Source organism: Diadema antillarum, unplaced genomic scaffold, assembly GCF_040938485.1.
Source record: "Diadema antillarum isolate AM-2024a unplaced genomic scaffold, OU_Dant_1.0 seq00001609_RagTag, whole genome shotgun sequence".
Taxonomy (NCBI): Eukaryota; Metazoa; Echinodermata; class Echinoidea; order Diadematoida; family Diadematidae; genus Diadema; species Diadema antillarum.
The window spans coordinates 113033-131073 of record NW_027272322.1 but is presented as its reverse complement, the minus strand read 5'-3'; the positions used below and the strand labels follow the sequence as shown (position 1 = coordinate 131073).

The 18041-nt window shown below is 37.8% G+C and overlaps 1 protein-coding gene across 1 annotated transcript; it reads left to right on the top strand.

Annotated features, from left to right (window-relative positions):
• Nucleotides 1-8316: 8316 nt before the first annotated feature.
• LOC139711093 (uncharacterized) lies at nucleotides 8317-18041 on the top strand (the record flags this gene model as incomplete). Its single annotated transcript, XM_071623009.1, has 7 exons — nucleotides 8317-8446; nucleotides 10592-10646; nucleotides 12930-13067; nucleotides 14532-14653; nucleotides 16565-16694; nucleotides 17391-17426; nucleotides 17947-18041. Coding segments are annotated over exons 1-7 (693 nt in total), but the record flags the coding sequence as incomplete, so codon positions are not given.

Sequence of the window (18041 nt, the reverse complement as noted above, 5' to 3'; positions counted from 1 at the left end):
TTACAACTGCATTAGTTTCCAGTGGGTTCCCGACTAGCTTAGGGATTTTATGGGCATTTGTTCTGGGCCCTTTCGGCTTGTGACCCTGACTTTGACCTACTGTCCGCCCAGCGACAGAGGTCCTATTCCGTTTAAATACGGATCTACTGGCTGGGACATGAGTGGGGGAATGTATTGGGACTGAGATGAGGGAAAGGGAGCCGGGGCATTGACTGGGCCATGGGGGTACCTGGGGAAGGAATGGGCATGTGACTGCACGGGATTGATAGGGGGGCGAGTGGGGCAATTTCGTTTATAATGTCCTACATTTCCACAACTATAGCACCTATTCTGCCAGGAAATATGAGGGGGACTTGTGGGGACATGGGTAGGGCAGTTACGTTTCAAGTGCCCTGCTTTGCCGCATGTGTGGCACCTATTGTGCCACGGGGTTTGTGGGGGCGCTTGGGGGTTACCTGTGTTAATTGGAGTTTGGGGCGTGAACTGGGCCTGTGGTTGGGGTATCTTCTGAGCTCCCTTTTCCAAACTGGCTACCTTTTCAGTCAGCTCCCCAATTTTCGTTAACAGTTCAGACTCTTTGCTGGACACATTTGTGGCAGAGAATGAGCTAGCTACCCGGGTGTTCTGAGTGGGGCGGGATTTTGTTACAGGACTCGGGGCTGTGGCATGAAAACTAGCAAAATCTATGGCCTCTTGTTCAGCCGCACGCGCCGCTCTAATCAACTCATCGAATGCATTCACGACTTCGAATTTGTGCTGGATTGCCTGCTTCACCTTTTGGTTCGACAGTCCCCTCCAGAACACAACTTTCAGGGTTTGATCTCGTGCCTGCGCGGGAATCCCCCCTCTCGTTTCTGCCTTATCAAATGAGAGTTGCAAGCGGGCACAAAAGCTTGCAATGCTCTCATCTTCCCGTTGTTTCGAGTCGTACAATTTCTGCAGGAGGACAGCACCGGACTCGACTGTCCCGTAGAGCCCCTCTAGTTTTGCTATGATTTCATCCACTGAGGCATCCGGCCCCATGTGGAGGACAATCTGGCCTGCTTCCCCACGCAGTGACTTTCTAACAATCAACCCCAGGGACATATTATCATGGTCTTTCTGGAGGCACTCAACCTCGTACCTCCACATCTCAAATGTGACGTCAGATCCTCCCCTTTTTGTATCTCCCGAAAAATTTGGTAGCCGTGCACTGTTTTGGAGAATTACGGGGGCAGTGCTAGGACTAGGGGACGGGGCATTTTGGGGGGTTGGTGGGGATGTTGCTCTTAAGAATAGAGCGGAACGGGGTATCTCACATATTTCTATCTTTCTTCCTTTGAATTCCTTGCCGTTTTGGGCGAGTGCATGGGTTGCATCCTCCGCAGTTTTAAAGCTGCAGTATGCAGACCCAGTCATCTCGCCGGTCAACGAATCTTTCCCAAAGGAAATCTCAACTACGTCCAAATTAAAGAAATCTTTCAGATCTTTGTCACATTTCTCTGGCAGATTCTTAACGTACACAGTACAGTCGCCCTTCATGTTTGCCATATTGCCACAATGAATAAAGACTAAATCAAAATATCTGGATAAAACAACAACAACAACAATACAATATAAGGACTTAACCAACACTATACCAATTGAGAGGTGCACTCTACGTATATTTGTTACACTTAAAACAAAGTACTATATTTACTATAGAGCATCGTGCTGATAACGCGAAAGAAGGTCGGTGAGTTCCGTGCACTACTTCCACACCCCTAATTGTCTCTAGGGGCCGACCAATGTTGTACAGAGGCGGATAAATTTTGGTCTGGTCTGTTAGCTTCTCTCTGTACTGGTCGGGGGTTAGCTAATCACATAGACACCAATCATCAACAAATTTCCAAAAGTCAGAAAGAGACTAATTATTGCTTCACAACAACAGTGAATATAAAATGCGGGAGAAGGGATAAAATTTATATGGATAATGTCAGTGCTGCTCACAGCATATTTATTCACCGACCTGCCTTCTCGTAGGTCTGAAACATAGATACTTGATTACAAACACCAATTACTTTCAATTGAACACATCATTTTAATATCACTCTACTCTTCTACACCTGTGGAGACCTTTACTTCTTTAACACTTCTTAAGGGAAGGGGAGGGGTTTTGTTAGTAGGGATATAATGATGTTAATGGGTGTGGCCACTTATCTCGACGTCGGCATGGTCGCAGGGTGAGGTTCTCGCCTGCATGTCGATCGAGCTCGTCCAAGGGCTGGGGCGTCTGTTAACCGGTCTGCTTTCACTGCTTCCTTAAACAGTTCGTCACCATTGCCGTCCACGTTAAGGCAACCTGACAGGACGCTTCAACATCTCTGATGACACGTACCAGTCGACTATTTGGAGTTCATTACACCCAGATTGGTGTAAACCAAAGTTCCGTTTTGTCGTGGCGTATAGTTTCTCAACTTGTTGTTCACCGTTTAACTTATTAACTCTTGGGCAGTCCAACCATGATCCTCGTCTCATTCACAGCGTTGATAGAGTTTAGTTGATTAATATGGAGGGGAGCATGATGTACAAGGAAAGGGGATCTCTTGACTCTATCTCAGATGTGGTCTCCAACTATTCATGGCCCTTCTCTATCTCTGCCGGTCTCTTTAATCACGCAGCTCCTCTGTTGTGTCCCCTCTCTTCTATCAATAATCTAACTCTCCTCAAACATGGTCTTTTATAACAAATGTACTATTGGTATCCTTTCCCTACAAGTATTTCATTGGCTAAATCTTATTTTGGGGTGTGATCTTCACTGGAAATTAATTTCTTATTGGTCAGATCTTCCATTAGCTCCTCCCATTCGTTTCTGTGGAACTCCGTTTTCTTGGATTCATCTCAATTTCTGATTAATTCGCCCACTGTCTTTTAGTTTCTTTATTTCCTTCTTCTCTGTACCCACTGGTCAAGACTTTAATTGTTTCTTGGATAATAAAATCATAAAACATATGAATGTTAGTGTCCTTATGACGTCCAACGTCATCGTCATCATTTTTCTGAGTTGTTGTCCCTGAATTTGTCTTTGGAATTCCTGTCTGACCCACTCCACTAAAGTACATCAAAATAAAGGAGAAGTTGTGGCTGGAGAACGACCTTCCAGCTCAGAGGGTCATTCATGTTTTAGGGATCAGAGGGCAAAAATACGTCATTCCCGTAATTTCGATTGGGGCTTTGGGGATGGAGAGTGCGGAGAACTGACCACTAGCTGGAGAAAGTAGCCAATGTCAAACTCATAAATTCCTGAGACCAATAACGTTTCTTGGGAGAGGAGAATTGACCAAAAAAAAAAAAGGGAAGTCTAGCTGGAAGCAAAATACAGGGTTTCATAAACTCCAAGAAGGGGAAAAGACTGATTCATACTGACGTCACAGGGCGACTTGGAAAACAATTATAATGCTTCTGCTTTCTTTAACTGTCTATCCTTATTCTATTCTTTTCTTTATTATATGTGCTAGTAGCCATCTGGGCTACATATATATATATATATATATATATATATATATACAGCATACATATATATATACATGTATATACATAGTACAACTGGCAAACTGATTTATTTGTCTTTCAATTTTATATACAAGCACATATCCTTTTTTAAATTGTATATTAATGTTTATTCTACATCTTGGAAACAGAGAATGAAAGTACTATTGTTGTTGTTGTTTTTGTTTTGTCGTTTCGTGCCTAGATTTGAAGGTTATTATTCAAGAAACCTAGATTTAATTTTCTCACTCGTTTGTTTGTTCATAGTTATCATCACTTATCCTAGGGTAGAAACATACTGCATTTATTTTGTAAACATTTGTCTTTTCTTTTGAAGGATGATGTACAGCTGCCTTCGTCAAATATAAATGTCATGAATACTGAAAAGAAAGAGAAAGTTAATTAGATGGAATTTGAATTTTGACAAATTTTCTGAGGACGGTGATACTGTTTACAACCACATAGATATTATACAAGCTAGTTATAACGAAAATTTCATGCCCCCAAAGCCTTCCTCTGTTCACATGCAACTATTCGCTAAACAATAAAACCAGCAAACAACGATCAAAATACATGTTAATCAAATATGTCATTTTCCTAATCTTATGCCTTGCGCTTGTGGAGTGTGCTTGAATAGATATAGTTTTTACCTCCGCCAGTATAGATGAAACCTAGAGCTGGCGGAGGTTATCTTTTCGGATCCGTGTGTATGTCTGTCTGCTACGTCTGTCTGTATGTCTGTTTGTCTGTCTGTCTGTTCGTGAAGTCGAGAACGAATAAACAATTTTTAAACAAAATTAACTTGGTCTGTACATAATGAAGTATGAAAGAAACAATTTATATTTGGGGTCATGAGGTCAATGGTCATAGGGTCATAAATGGCATAAAATAACTTTAATCTCCCAATATCTCAAGAACGGTTAAACAAACTCGCAAACTGTATTCCAAATGACGCAAGAAAGAAACAATTCAATGTGAGGGTCATGAGGTCAAAAGTCAAAGGTCATAGGGTCATTAAGGACGAGAAATAAGCTGAATCTCCCAATAACTCAAGAACAGATGATTTGATTTTGAGCAAACTTGCAGGAAGTGTGTTCATAATGAAATAAGAAGGAAATATTTAAATTTGATCAGGGGCCATAGGGCATAGGGTTTATAAAGGACATATTAAAAGCTTAATTTCCCATTAACTTAAGAACGGATGATCAGATTTTCTTCAGAATTACAGGGCTTCTTCAAAATGAAGTTAGAAAAAAACAGTACAATTTAAGGGTCATGATGTCAAAGATCAAAGGTCGTAGGGGATCATAAAGGACATAAAATAAGCTTAATCTCCCAATTACTCAACAATGGATGATCTGATTTTCACTAAATGTATTGTGTAGATGTCCCTTTACCTCTATGTCTGTGTTGAAGATACCGCCTACAAAATGGCGATGTTTTAATCATGACTGCTTGGCGGAGGTCTGCTCTCTCGGAGTGCACCTCTACATGTATAGTTGATGTTTATAACTTCCCTAGATTTTACGTCTACACATGTATGTTTCGATGTACTGCTGAATAGAGATGCATAAATTACGATCATAAATCGACGTCTATAATCTGTCGTGACATAGGTCCTACCTCTTTTAAAGTTTACAATTCGTTATTCCGAAGATTCGTTAATCCGAAAAAAAAAAAGGTTTGTTATTCCGAAGTTTATTTCATCTGAAAATGAAATAAGATTCGTTATTTCGAAGGTTTGTTAATCCGAAAATTCATGAAGGTTCGCTTTTTTTGCTGTTCATTATTCCGAAAAAGAATTAGGGTCTATTATAATACGAAGGCGTCAGTACGCACATTCTTTTTTTTTCGGATTAACAGGTTACCCTTATTTCATTTCGGATTAACGAACATCTAGGTGCAGGGAAGTGTGTTTCGGAATAACAAAACTTATTCCATTTTTGGATTAAAGGACCTTTAGAGTAACGAACATCAGTCAATATTTCAACTACACTTCCGCAGATGTTTCGCAGTGTGTTCGTTATTCCAAAGGTTCGTTAATCCGAAAATGAAATAAGGTTCGTAATTCCAATAGTTCATCAGCAAGCACCGTGTTTTCGTATTCGGATTAACGAACCTTCGGACGAACAAACCTTCTTTTTTCATTTTCGAATTGCATTGATCCAAGCTTGCACATTCTTAAACTCAGTAAACTCAGTGTTCATCGCATTATTTGAATTCAAAAAAATACAAAGAATTTTGGAGATGAATGATAACTGAGAATCAGATGAAATAATCACGTTTACTCAACAAATCAAGCACTTGTGTGAAACCAATCTTTCAAGAATTTTGGAAAGAGATGACAAAAGAGAAATTGGACCATATACTATAAGTACTCTTTCAGACCCTTTAATTTAAAAAAGGACATGCATTGAAGATTTGTTTTTTCTGAATTTTCGAGAACAATTCCATGCAATAGGGATAAACTGAAAATGTGTGTTAAGGGAGATACAGTATCATTGACTACATTTATTTCTAAATGTGATACCGTCATATCTACCTTTTTCAGATTTCAAATTTAGGATAATATTCTTAAATTCTTATTCTGTTACAATCATAACTGAGGGTTTGAATCTGTCGAGTAATATAAAATTAAGTGTCTGAATCAGAATCGTTGTCTGCCAGACTTTGTCCAATATCACCAAGAAGACTATGAAATTCTTCTGCAATCTTTTAAGGGTCATTAATTTGGATATCGTCATATACTCAAATTGCGTTTAGGAGGGTCAATGTCTTTCCTAGATTTTGGCTCACTGTTGATACGTATTCCTGACACCGTCTTCGTATAAATCAAACTGTCTATATGGTAAAATGATGTAACTTGGATAATCATCTGGATTTAGTACAAATATTGCGACAACGAGTAAAGCAACATTTATTAAATGGAATATAAAATCATTCTTACGATATTCACGAAAAATGTAGATTCAAGTAGATATATAATTTGAAAGTTAACCCTGGAATTGCTTTATGATACAAGCACGACTGCTTCTGCAATGGAGTATTGTTATCATAATCTGATACATAAACTGAAATTCTGATGATGTCAGTGTTCGTTTGTTTAGGAATGTGTGGCCTATATGGTATAGCGACCGATGAAGTTCCTTCTCCTTCAGTTCCACCATGGAAGAAAGAGATTTCAGATTAGTTCCAAGTTATTCCCGATGCCACATTATAAAACACGATGCATGAATAGGAACAGTGAAAGTGTTTATACATGTGTATTCTGAACAAGACATAGTAAAGAAAGTTATTGGGCACTCGTCACGATCACGACACCCGCAAGTCATACAGCATGATGTCCATGAATCATACATGATGTCCACGAATGAATCATGATGTCCACGAATGATACAACCAACGAGTTATACAGCTCACGAGTCATACAGTTCACTATAACTATATAGACACTAAGTGAACAATTAGGTCCAGGAGCTCTACATACATTTGTCATAATGTAAAATAGGCTCATGAGGTAGACATTAGGCAAAACTAAGATTCACGAACTAGAAACTAAGCAAATAATTAAGGCCCACTGGGGCTCCACACTATATAGGCAAAAAAAAAAAAGAAATCCCACAAGCTCTTGGACCCCCCCCCCCCCCCCATTAATGTCTAACTCGTGGACCGTATAGCTCGTGGAATGACTATCATTGACTTAGGTTCAGAGTAGAAAAGAAACAGCATTGGAAATCATCTGATGTGGAAATATTTGATATCTCATTAATGAGAATTATAGAGCCATATTTAAACATAAGATACCCTTTGTAACATAGGCTCCCTATTCATGCTGTAATATCTCATAGGCATACATAACATACAAATATATGACATTGTATGACGTAATACACACATATAGGTCTAATAATACAGATCAAATTACCCATATAGGTCTACACATGTGGTACTAGGTATCTATTATATTGTTTTATGGAATATATTCAACACATTATGGTTGGGTATAGCAGTTTTCACGTCTTCATATTACATGACAGGCAATTGTATGAGGGGAGTGATTAAGAATTAGAAAGAGATAGCAAGGATCATGGGAAGGGATCCGAGAGGTCTGAGGAAGCGTTATCAATTCAATGAACGTATTTAATGTCCTGTGTCTATGAACAGACAGCATTTCATATTACATGTACTGCTACTGGCCTTCTTGTGTTTAACGGAAATGCGACAATGGGCATTGATTATTTCCTCTATCTACTTGCTTCCGCAGGTTTTGCATGAAATATTTTAGAAATTGGTTGACTCTTTAAATCCAGCACATGCAAAAGGAAGCATTTCCGATTCTCTGAGGAAAAATCATTCGCTTTGGAAGCGATAAAAGATCAAAAGAGCAAACCAAAAACAGACCAGCTAAACATTGTATCATGTGTGGTTTATAGAAAAGTCAAGAGAGTGTGGAAAAAATATCATCAACGGATCCGGACCAAAAGAAAAAAAAAAAAAGAAAGAAAAAAAACCAGAGATTGATTTTTTTTTTTTTTTTTTAACAGCCAGCGTTAAAGTCAGGTGACAACTCGGCTGTATGGACTTTCATTTATGGCCGGTGGCATTGCGTGCGTAACGTGATATCAAGATTTCACTTTGTTACCTCATTGGAGAAAAGTAACAGCTACCTAATCTCGTCTAATTGTCCACTTCAAGAGATGGCAACATGAGAAACTACATGGACTAGATTGTAGCCATAAATGTTTTGGGCCTTTCATCAAACCCTTTTTTAGATTTGTGTGTGTGTGTGTGTGTGTGGGCGGTCGGGTCATTGTCAGGAAAGATGCCAGCAAGAAGAAGATACGCTGCTAGTTCGATGTTTTCACTGCTGCTGTTGGCTACAGCGCGTTTAGCTGTATACAGCAGCGACGTCTTTCCTATCTGTACCAGTTTGTGCGAGGTAAGTTTCCAAAAAAAAAAAAACAGCTGCTTGAGAGATTATGATTGTTTGCATGGTTCGACATTGGCCAAGTTTGATTCAGCCACAACCTTATTTGCGTTGGCTGCTCGATCGTCGATAGAGCATTGCTACTGTTACAGTTGACGTTGCATGTATAATGAAAAACATCAAAAGTCACCATCAGTATCAATTGCTGGGAATGCATTCATCTGTAGGGATTGTTTGTCAGTCATTAATGAGTTATATTTAAGAATATAAAAAGGAAATATGCATTGCAATGAATTAGGGAACAATTAAGAGTGTCTGAGTTGATTTAAGGGCAAGTAGAGGTTTATATTATTGTTATCATTATTATCATCATTATCATCATCATAATTCATTATTATTATTATTATTATTATCATCATCATCATTTTTACTATAATAATAGCAATAATAATAATAATGATAACAATAACAATTATTATTATTATTATTATTATCACTACTACTACTATTACTATTATCATTATCATTATTATTCTTTACAATTTTCAAATTGCGGGTGAATATATCAAAATATCGATTGTCCTTCTCATCCTCATCCACACCCTTTTTGAGTAGTCATATCGACTTTTTGATAATCATACTTTTAGAGGAGCGAAAAAAAAATCTGAGTTTCACCGATCGATCGTAAAGTCAAGCATGCATTGCATTTAATTTCAGAATCTCCTCATGTCCGATGATATATATACGTGTACCGCGTATGCATCGTTGTACAGCAAGAAAGATGTACTATACACTCAGCGAACCTCGTCTAATACAAACAATAATATACTCATATAACGAGAACAAGTGGACTTCAACAAATCGCAGAAATCAAATGGATCGAGTTACGGCTGTTTCTGGTGGGAAACTGGTTTACTGCGCGTTTGTTATTTCAAACTCTATGCTCACTTCCGACTTCCATGGTACTTTCCTCTGCACATCTAAATCATTCAGCAATGACAATGTAGAAACAATTGTCATGTCGTGTAATTTGCTGCGCAGAATGACATACATGTATGTACACATTTGAAGAACTTGAAATGATCGAAGTGACAAATGAGCACGTTCATATACATGGGCTTCTAACTAAAACAACAGCAGACGCGAATCGGAACATTGCTGATTCGTCCACTTGTAAAGTGCACATTAATCTGCTATTTAAACCTTCTCCTTCCAACATATAAAGGTTGATATGTAAGAATTTTGGCAATGAAACCTCTGACTGCCATTAAAAATGTTGAGACCATGTTTTACGGTATGCGTCTTCATGCCTGCGTCAGAGCTGTTTATTTCAATTGACGATGAGTGTACATGTCATAGGTCAAGAGACTTCGGGGCATCGCCTTGGTAACAACACGGTACGAAAAACATACTCCAGCGTCTCTATTTCAAGTCAGATAATGCGTCTAGGCTTAGACTCAAAAAGGCATTTTCTTGCGAATGTAAGCTACTGTTTCATCTTACTATTATCATCAACCAAATGTAATTTTTCATGGCATATTTTTTTTATTTACCCCTAAAATGGCCAAGGCTGATCAAAACGTTACCCCTTAATTTCTCTTTTGAGTTGTAGTAAGAGTTGTAATGATTAGCATGTTGATAAAATTAGAGTAAAGAATTAATGTTGTCATAGTTTGTAACAGATGGTGTAGTGTATCATTAAACATCTCAAGACTTATAATGTAAGATTAAAGATTTTTGAACTCTAAAAAACGAAAAATATTTGATTCACGTTTTAATTTTAAATACTGTCATTCACTTGACAAGTGGACTCATCCTTGGAAAATTAAGAACTCCAGTGATATTGTCTCCCTGAAAGGTACCGTAGGTTATATATCTCCGCTACATTTTTAAGGTGGAAATTCTTAACTTTGCTCTTGGAAAGAGATTATAATGATCATTTCTCATTCCGTTCTTGATTCTTGCTCGTTTATTCAATCAAGTGCAAAAAAAGTCGTGCAAGTCACCATTTTCAAAACATTATGCTTACGAAATGCATATACAGTATGGAATTGATCATGTCATTTGTGTGTAGTTTATAGTTAAGGGCTATACATATTTTTATATCTGATGAATTTGCAATAAGCTATTTTGCTCTTATTATCAAATTCATTTCAGGACCCAGCAGCCAATCAACCCAATTCAGGGACAGTTCCGTGTATCATTACTCTACGTAAGTTATAAATGTGTCAGTATTTGTGACATGGTATCCCCTTCCATATGGAAATTTTCGGTGCCAGTAAAAATTATCAGCGGTGAAAAAGTCACGCGTTGAAATATCAGTGTATACATCGAGGATAACAGTGGCAAGGGTAGGATGTCAGGCGTTAAAATGTGAGCGATAAAATTGTCACGGGTATGATAAATGTCAGAGGAAAAATGTTAGTGGTAAAAATGTCGCTGAAAATGTCAGCATTAAAGATGTCAAAAGTAAAAATGTCAATGGTTAAGTCAGGGGTAAAAATTTCAGGGATTGAAATGTCAGAGGTTAAAATGTTAGGAGTAAAAATATCACAAGCAAAGATGTCAAGGGTAAATATATGATTCTATGCATAAGATGCACTGCACGTATGCTAATTGCAGAACAGCAAAACAAAATTATAAAAAGCAGCTTTCAACATTCTGTTTCGTTGTGATGAGCCTCGTGTAGAGACCTTGTATTTATTTTCATTTCTCGACCCGCTATCTCGTTTATACATGTTGTATACAATATGATGGAGACAATTAACGGTTTTTCCTTATTTCTTCCCCTTTTTTTCGGGGTGCGATTAGTCGTGATACCAAAATTCCTTCTTGTCGGCCCCCATTCTGATTTGTGGAATCATTCGTTATCTAAATCTGTTTGACCTTTAAGAACGGACCTAAACCATGCTCGGTTAGGCCTACAGTTCGTAATTCCGAAGGTTTGTTTGTTCACACTTTTTCCGGGTTTTTTTTTTTCGGATTAAAGAACATTTGGGATAAACAAACCTTATTTCATTTTCGCCCACTGTGCCCGATGATGCCGGAGAAAGAATCTCAGAATGTGTCAGGTTTTCGGGTAATCGGGTTGACAATGTCAACTATTCCGCCTGTACCGATCGCTCAAGATTACAAATATTTCTTAATCATCTTTACAATACAGGTATTACTATTGTAATTGTCATCATTCTTCCGTTGTCAGGATTTTATGCTATCATTACGATTACTATAATTTGCATTATAAACACGAACATTTGCCTAGATCATGTGAAATCCCTCAAGATTACAAATTGCTTCTCTGTTTACATTTACACCCACACAAGTACTTCAAACCAGGAAGAGAAATACACTTTTGCATAGTTGTCGGATGCGCAAAGCCCTTTATGGCGAAGAACTTATAACATTATACATATTAGTAATGGCTTTGATTTATCAGCCACTACAAAGAAGTCACATGAGCTTCACATATAAATCACAGCCAGACGGATAGCCTGTCAATGACTGGGTTGGGGAGGTTATTTCCTGAATTGCAGATGAAAACATGAAACTCTTGTCGTCCAGCAAAATGTGCGATAGCCATTGGGAACGATAATTCTAGTCTTAAAGCCGATAGTTTACACGAACCAAACACAATGTCATATGTTGCTCCTCATGTAGCTAGTCGGTAGCCTTACATTGTGTTGAAGTGGTTATTGTCGTTTGGTCTTCAGTCCATTAAACTTGCTTACATAGCCCATTTCGTCTAATAACTTAATCATAAGCCCTTATTTGAACTAGACCATTAACTCCTATCCTAATCCCTGCATTTTCCCTAATTTAAAGCCCAATTGGAGTTCTTCAAATGGGAAATATAGATTTAATGGTGAAAAACAAAATGTCAGTTTCTTTGGGGAAGAGGGGCGGGTCGGGGCGGGTGGAACTATGCGCAAGTGAAGCTTCAGAATTGCTGAAACATCCGGTGTCATTATTTCATTGTCGACTATTACCTCTGACAATTTTACAGCTCCGTTTTATCTGACGTTTTACCCTCTACATTCTATACCCGTTACTTTCTAGCTGACATTACCTTTGACATTTTTTTCCAAGAACATTAATTTTTACATCTGGCATTCTACTCTTGACATTTCTACCGCTGATATTTTTTACTCTTGAGCTTTTTACCCCTGATATTTTCACCGTGACATTTTTACCTGCGAAATTGCACGAGTGACTTTTTACCATTGGTACTTAACCCTTGACATTTTTACCGCTGACATTTTTACCCGGAATCGGAAAATCCCATCATGGTTTTCAGATCACCAGCTCTTCCAAGGTTTCTTGCACCCATCCTCAACTACAGATGCTTTCTCTGTCCCTTGTCCAAACTTACTCGATGTAGCTCCCTTTCCAGTTTCACATAAGAATTGAATACAAAGTTGATGAATGAACAGATGATGGATTGTTGATAAACAACACATTTTTTTTTTTTCAATACAAAAATTTTCCAATTTTCCAGCTTGCGCATTTGGCAGGACTGTGGCCACTCGTAGAGCCCCGGGAAAACCGGTCAATTTTACTCTGCAGTCTGAAGCTGAGGCTGGCCCCGATAACTTGATCTACCTCAACATTGCTGCTACGTGGTATGCCTCAGAGGGTAGGTCGGTAAATTGACAACGGACTCCTTGCTGGTAACCCAGTGAGTAGCAGACGCCTGGTTTAAATCAAAACTTAAAGGGATGGTATAGTTTTAGTTTGATCTGATTTGATTTGATTTGATTTGATTTGACTTCTGAATTTTTCACAAAGAAACAAACAAGATTTCCAATAATACTCATACTACATCCAACACAAAATGTATATGAATAATATCTAATGTACCAAAAACAAAGAATATTACTGAGGTGAGTTATAATCATACAAAAACAATTGGAAAATCATTGATTATCTAATTGAATTATTACGAACAAAATGCAGGAGACCGCCATCTTAAGATGAAGCTTGAATTTGACGACGGCCTTTGGAAATGCATATGGCTTATACCTCATTACAAATCGTATAACGAAGTGGGGGTACGTACAAAATGCATCAGTGCAAAGGCGAGTTAGGGTGCAAGTGTATATGTGCAGTTTTGTTGTTCTTTTATTTCTAATGTTATTTGGTTGAGGCCTAACTTCAGGTTTCTAACTTCTTAAGTGAAATAATGAGAAACTTCTTATGAAATATGAATGAGCATGTAATTCCAAGAGGGATTCAACTTTATTTGATGAAAACTGGTATTGAAATGGTTGGGATATCCAAAACAGAGCAATCCTAACAATAGGTAGGACATCTTTTATCAGGATCGCTTTGTTTATCTTTGTATTTGAATGTCTCAGCCATTCCAAAACGATTTCCATATAACAAACTTTGAATTCATCTTAGATTTGTATGCTCTGTATTATTTCACAAGTGGTTTCTTGGTATTTCCCAAAAAGTTAAAAGCCCAATCCTTATCCCCACCAATACTATACCATCCCTTTAATTCCGGTATAGTGATAGATCCTACAGCATTATCATGAAGAGTGCAACATGTGTCTTTATGGTTTTTGGACAGACCAATGTTACAGTGCTGACGATTGGTGAAAGGACATCGTAACGTATAGAGTTTTAATGCAGACATGCAGCTTCAACAAAAACCGGTCTACACTTTGAATTGTCATACAATGTGAAAATTATATAACCCCCTTCGCCTATAAAAGTAGTCATCTTCAGTAAGGACAATAAGCACAATACCAGAGTTGTTTGATGCACAACGTGATACTATGTCTTCTTATCATTTTTTAGTCAATTTCTATGTTAAGCAAATAAGCAAAGATTTGTGTTTATTTAAGTTAGTGGAAAACTTGTGCGGAGATGACATCATCACTGTTTAAAATACTTTAAAACATTAAAAACTATGGATAGCACTGTAATTCCATATTATCACCACATCCATATGATCTTGTAGGATATCAGTGAAACTATTACAGTTCTTTTCGATTGATTTTGCTATATTATTACATGCAATGATATGAAGCAAAGAATGGGGTATGCCTTTCCTGCTAAACCCACCTATTGTCGTTTACCCTCTGTCCAACAGTCCACATTTATAATTTGACCGGCTTTGAGGTGAAAGTCTTATGTGCGAGTTCGGCATGTGTGTCAAGTCAGTTTTGCTTCAACGTGTATTTCAACCGATCCCTGACAGCGGCAGATGCAGGGGTAAGTATAGTATGTGGCTTCGTGTAACCCTTTACATGATGCGTGTGAACCATCTTCATTAAAAACAAAACCCTGCACAGACGTCAAATTAAGAATTGTGATGGGTTATTTGCTGAATGACGGCAATGGTTTGATAAACCACACATATCAAAGGGATGGTACAGTATTGGTGGAGATGACAATTGGGCTTTTAATTTTTTGCGAGATACTAAGAAAACACTCATAGTACAGAGCATACCATTTTAAGAGGAATTGAAAGTTTATTTAATGAAAATCGGGTTTGGAATGACTGAAACATCCAAAAACAAAGTTATAACGATCGTTATAAAGTGTGGGTCCCACACTTTATTGGAATCGCTCTTTCTTGGATATCTCAGCCATTTCAAAACCAATTTTTTTTCCAAATAAACGTTGAATTCCTCATAGAATTACATGCTCTTTCATATTTCATAAGGGGTTTCTCATTATCTCGCCAAAAATGTTAGAAACCTGAATCTAGGTCTCAACGAAAACTGTACGACCCCTTTAATGTAGGCCTACCAAGTTTATGAGGTTTTCCAACTGGTAAGTGACCGTATATAGGGAGCAGTATGTTTTTTTTTTTGGTTGTTTTTTTTTTGTTGTGAGTGATACTAACTATGCAAATATCTCCCTTTGTCACCGTCAACAGCTCCTTTCTTGGTCCCTGCCCCTGTAGTTTCTCCCTGATTATCTCCTCCTTAATTCTCCTGGCTCAGTTACTCACCCTCCCCCCCCCCCCCCGCCACCAATTTCTATTTGAATCTTTTACCTTATCTGGTAATCTGAAGGGAGGAGAAAGGTGTTAGGAATAGGAACGAATATGCGAAGGATGTTATAGATGGCTCTGGGTTTATTACAGAGACCAGTGAAAATGTAGAATTGAAAAAAAAATCACAAACAAATAAAAAATTTTATACGACACCTCGAAAAATTACATATCAGGAAAGTAGAATATGAACCAATAGAACAGCAGTATAATATCGTTCCCGCTTCCTGTAACGTAGATAAAATCTGAAACCAGATTGCATAATCAAGATATGTCAAAATATTTCGATATTTGCAGTTAAATACACATTCTGATGATAAAAGTGATATCAAATTTGGATAACTTACTTGATTTTATGATTCATATATCATTCTGGAAATACAAACAGGAAACACAAATGCAGGGTATGGAGAGTAATAACTAGTCTGTTAGGTGTTGTCTGTGTCTGTCTATGTACAACTATTTCTCTTTACTTCAATTTGTGGTAACAGAAATCACAATTCTTTAGCTGTACAATGTGCTCAACTTGAATGTTCACATCTGTAGTCACTGCTGAGATGCACAGAACATGCAATTCATTTCTGGGATCTATTAGTATGGAAAAGAGGGTTTTTAATTTGTCAGCTACTAGTATATCATCCATGTCGAACAAGGTTATACATGTTAGGGGTCATAATAGTCAAAGCTATTTCGTGTTGCAAACCAGCAAAGACCATTATCTATGACTCCCGACAGCATGACTGCCAGATCATGAACTGTAGACAAAGAAGATGTAGAAATCATGATGTTGTCAAAAATTATACATGTGATGTATGTGACTTGATCTTACTAACACAAGTAAACAAGTTTGTTCGCTGCTTGGCTCTTTCTTTGATCATAGAAAATGCTACCCTTTCAAAAACAAATATGTATACACACATATACAATATATATATATATATATATATATATATATATATATATATACAATATATCTATATATACATATATATATAATTTTGACTTTGATCACGTTTAAGACCATTGAATCTGTATGAAAATGCAATCAAAGCATGTCCTCATGTTTTTTGTTTGTTTGTTTGTTTGTTTGTTTGTGGTTTTTTTTCGCTGTCTCTCGATGTCAGAGCAAATTTTCAGCGAGCTGTCTCTTTGGCAACTTCTCAATGCCTGACATGGAGTATTCGGTAAGAGTTCGGAGTTTACCTCACAACAACAGAGATTCAAACAGGGCTGAAGAGAGAATCACTCTGCCAAGTGAGTTAGCATGCATACATCTTGCCACCACTTTGAGGTATAGGTAATTACAATGAGAAGAAAATGATACTTAGGCCTAGGTATGCAAATGATGCACGTGACACAGGGCACTTGTAAGTACTAACCACCATATCTTTGGGCGGTTAATGTTACAAAGGTTGGATTACTTTACGAACGCTCGACGAAGTAATGTGCATTATTTGTTTTGTATAATTTCATAGTGACATGATTTAGATTTTGCAGCAGCCATTTCTGTAAGACTCCCATCACGCTCAAGCAAACTGAACCACACAAAACAACATACGAAAAGCTTAATTTGTAATACACATGCAGTGCAAGTTGAGCGGTCGATCTATAATAGTTCAAAGAAAATTTGGGTTTTATGCAAACCAAGAGACTGGTCATACGATAACTTTCATCGAACCACTGAGCAATATTTTGCAATTATGTTACATTCAAAGTAGTTCACTGTAGCAGAATAAATAATAATACCACTGGCATTGTGGAACACTTGTGTACAGGGTTGAAGTAAGAGGAATAAAGCATGCAGTTGTGGAGGTAGTTTATATTAGTTATTGTCAGTGTTATTAATATGATCAACGATGTGATTGATAAATCTTGATTATGATGTCAAGTGATAATCATTACTACTGTTGTCATTTTGATGCCCTATCACGTTTCTCTTCTCGCTTTCAGGTTGTAGAGAAGAAGGAACAGTTGCACTGTGTCGTGGTGAGTTGGTGCCGAACTCATTTAAAATGCAATGTCGTCATGTTTAAGTTGTCTTTGGTATTCAAGATAGATTAAAAGTAAACGAATAGAATGACAGAAGTTTCACTAAATCTCGCGTTCGATAGCGTGACAACACTGCCCCTTCTAGTCAGTTATTTTCCTTATGTCATTATTGCAACACCCTGTATACAATACTTGTCGTGGGCATGTAGATGACGATGACTATCCTGATTAGCCAGTCCCTCACACGGCATATAGAAGGATCTTTTTTATGCTCAGGAGAAATAAGTGCTAGGAGCCCACATACTTTAGGCCTGGTTTCCCCCTGACGTATACTTAAAAATTTTGGTACGCACACAAAATGATTATTTTGAGGGCCCTATATAAGAATACATCTTGTTAAGATGTTAACACATATGAAGAGCTTGCTTCCAAAAGGCCCTAAATCCATCATTTTTTTTTCAATGGACTTAGCGCCTTTTGGAAGCAAGCTCTTCATATACTTTGCTTTAATACGCAGTGTCCAGCATGGAGCATTGGGAGCCGAAACCGCGGCCGCTGGTCTCCCCGAGAGGAACACGGACCATAGCCGTCTCCGTGAGTCCCAGGGAAGGC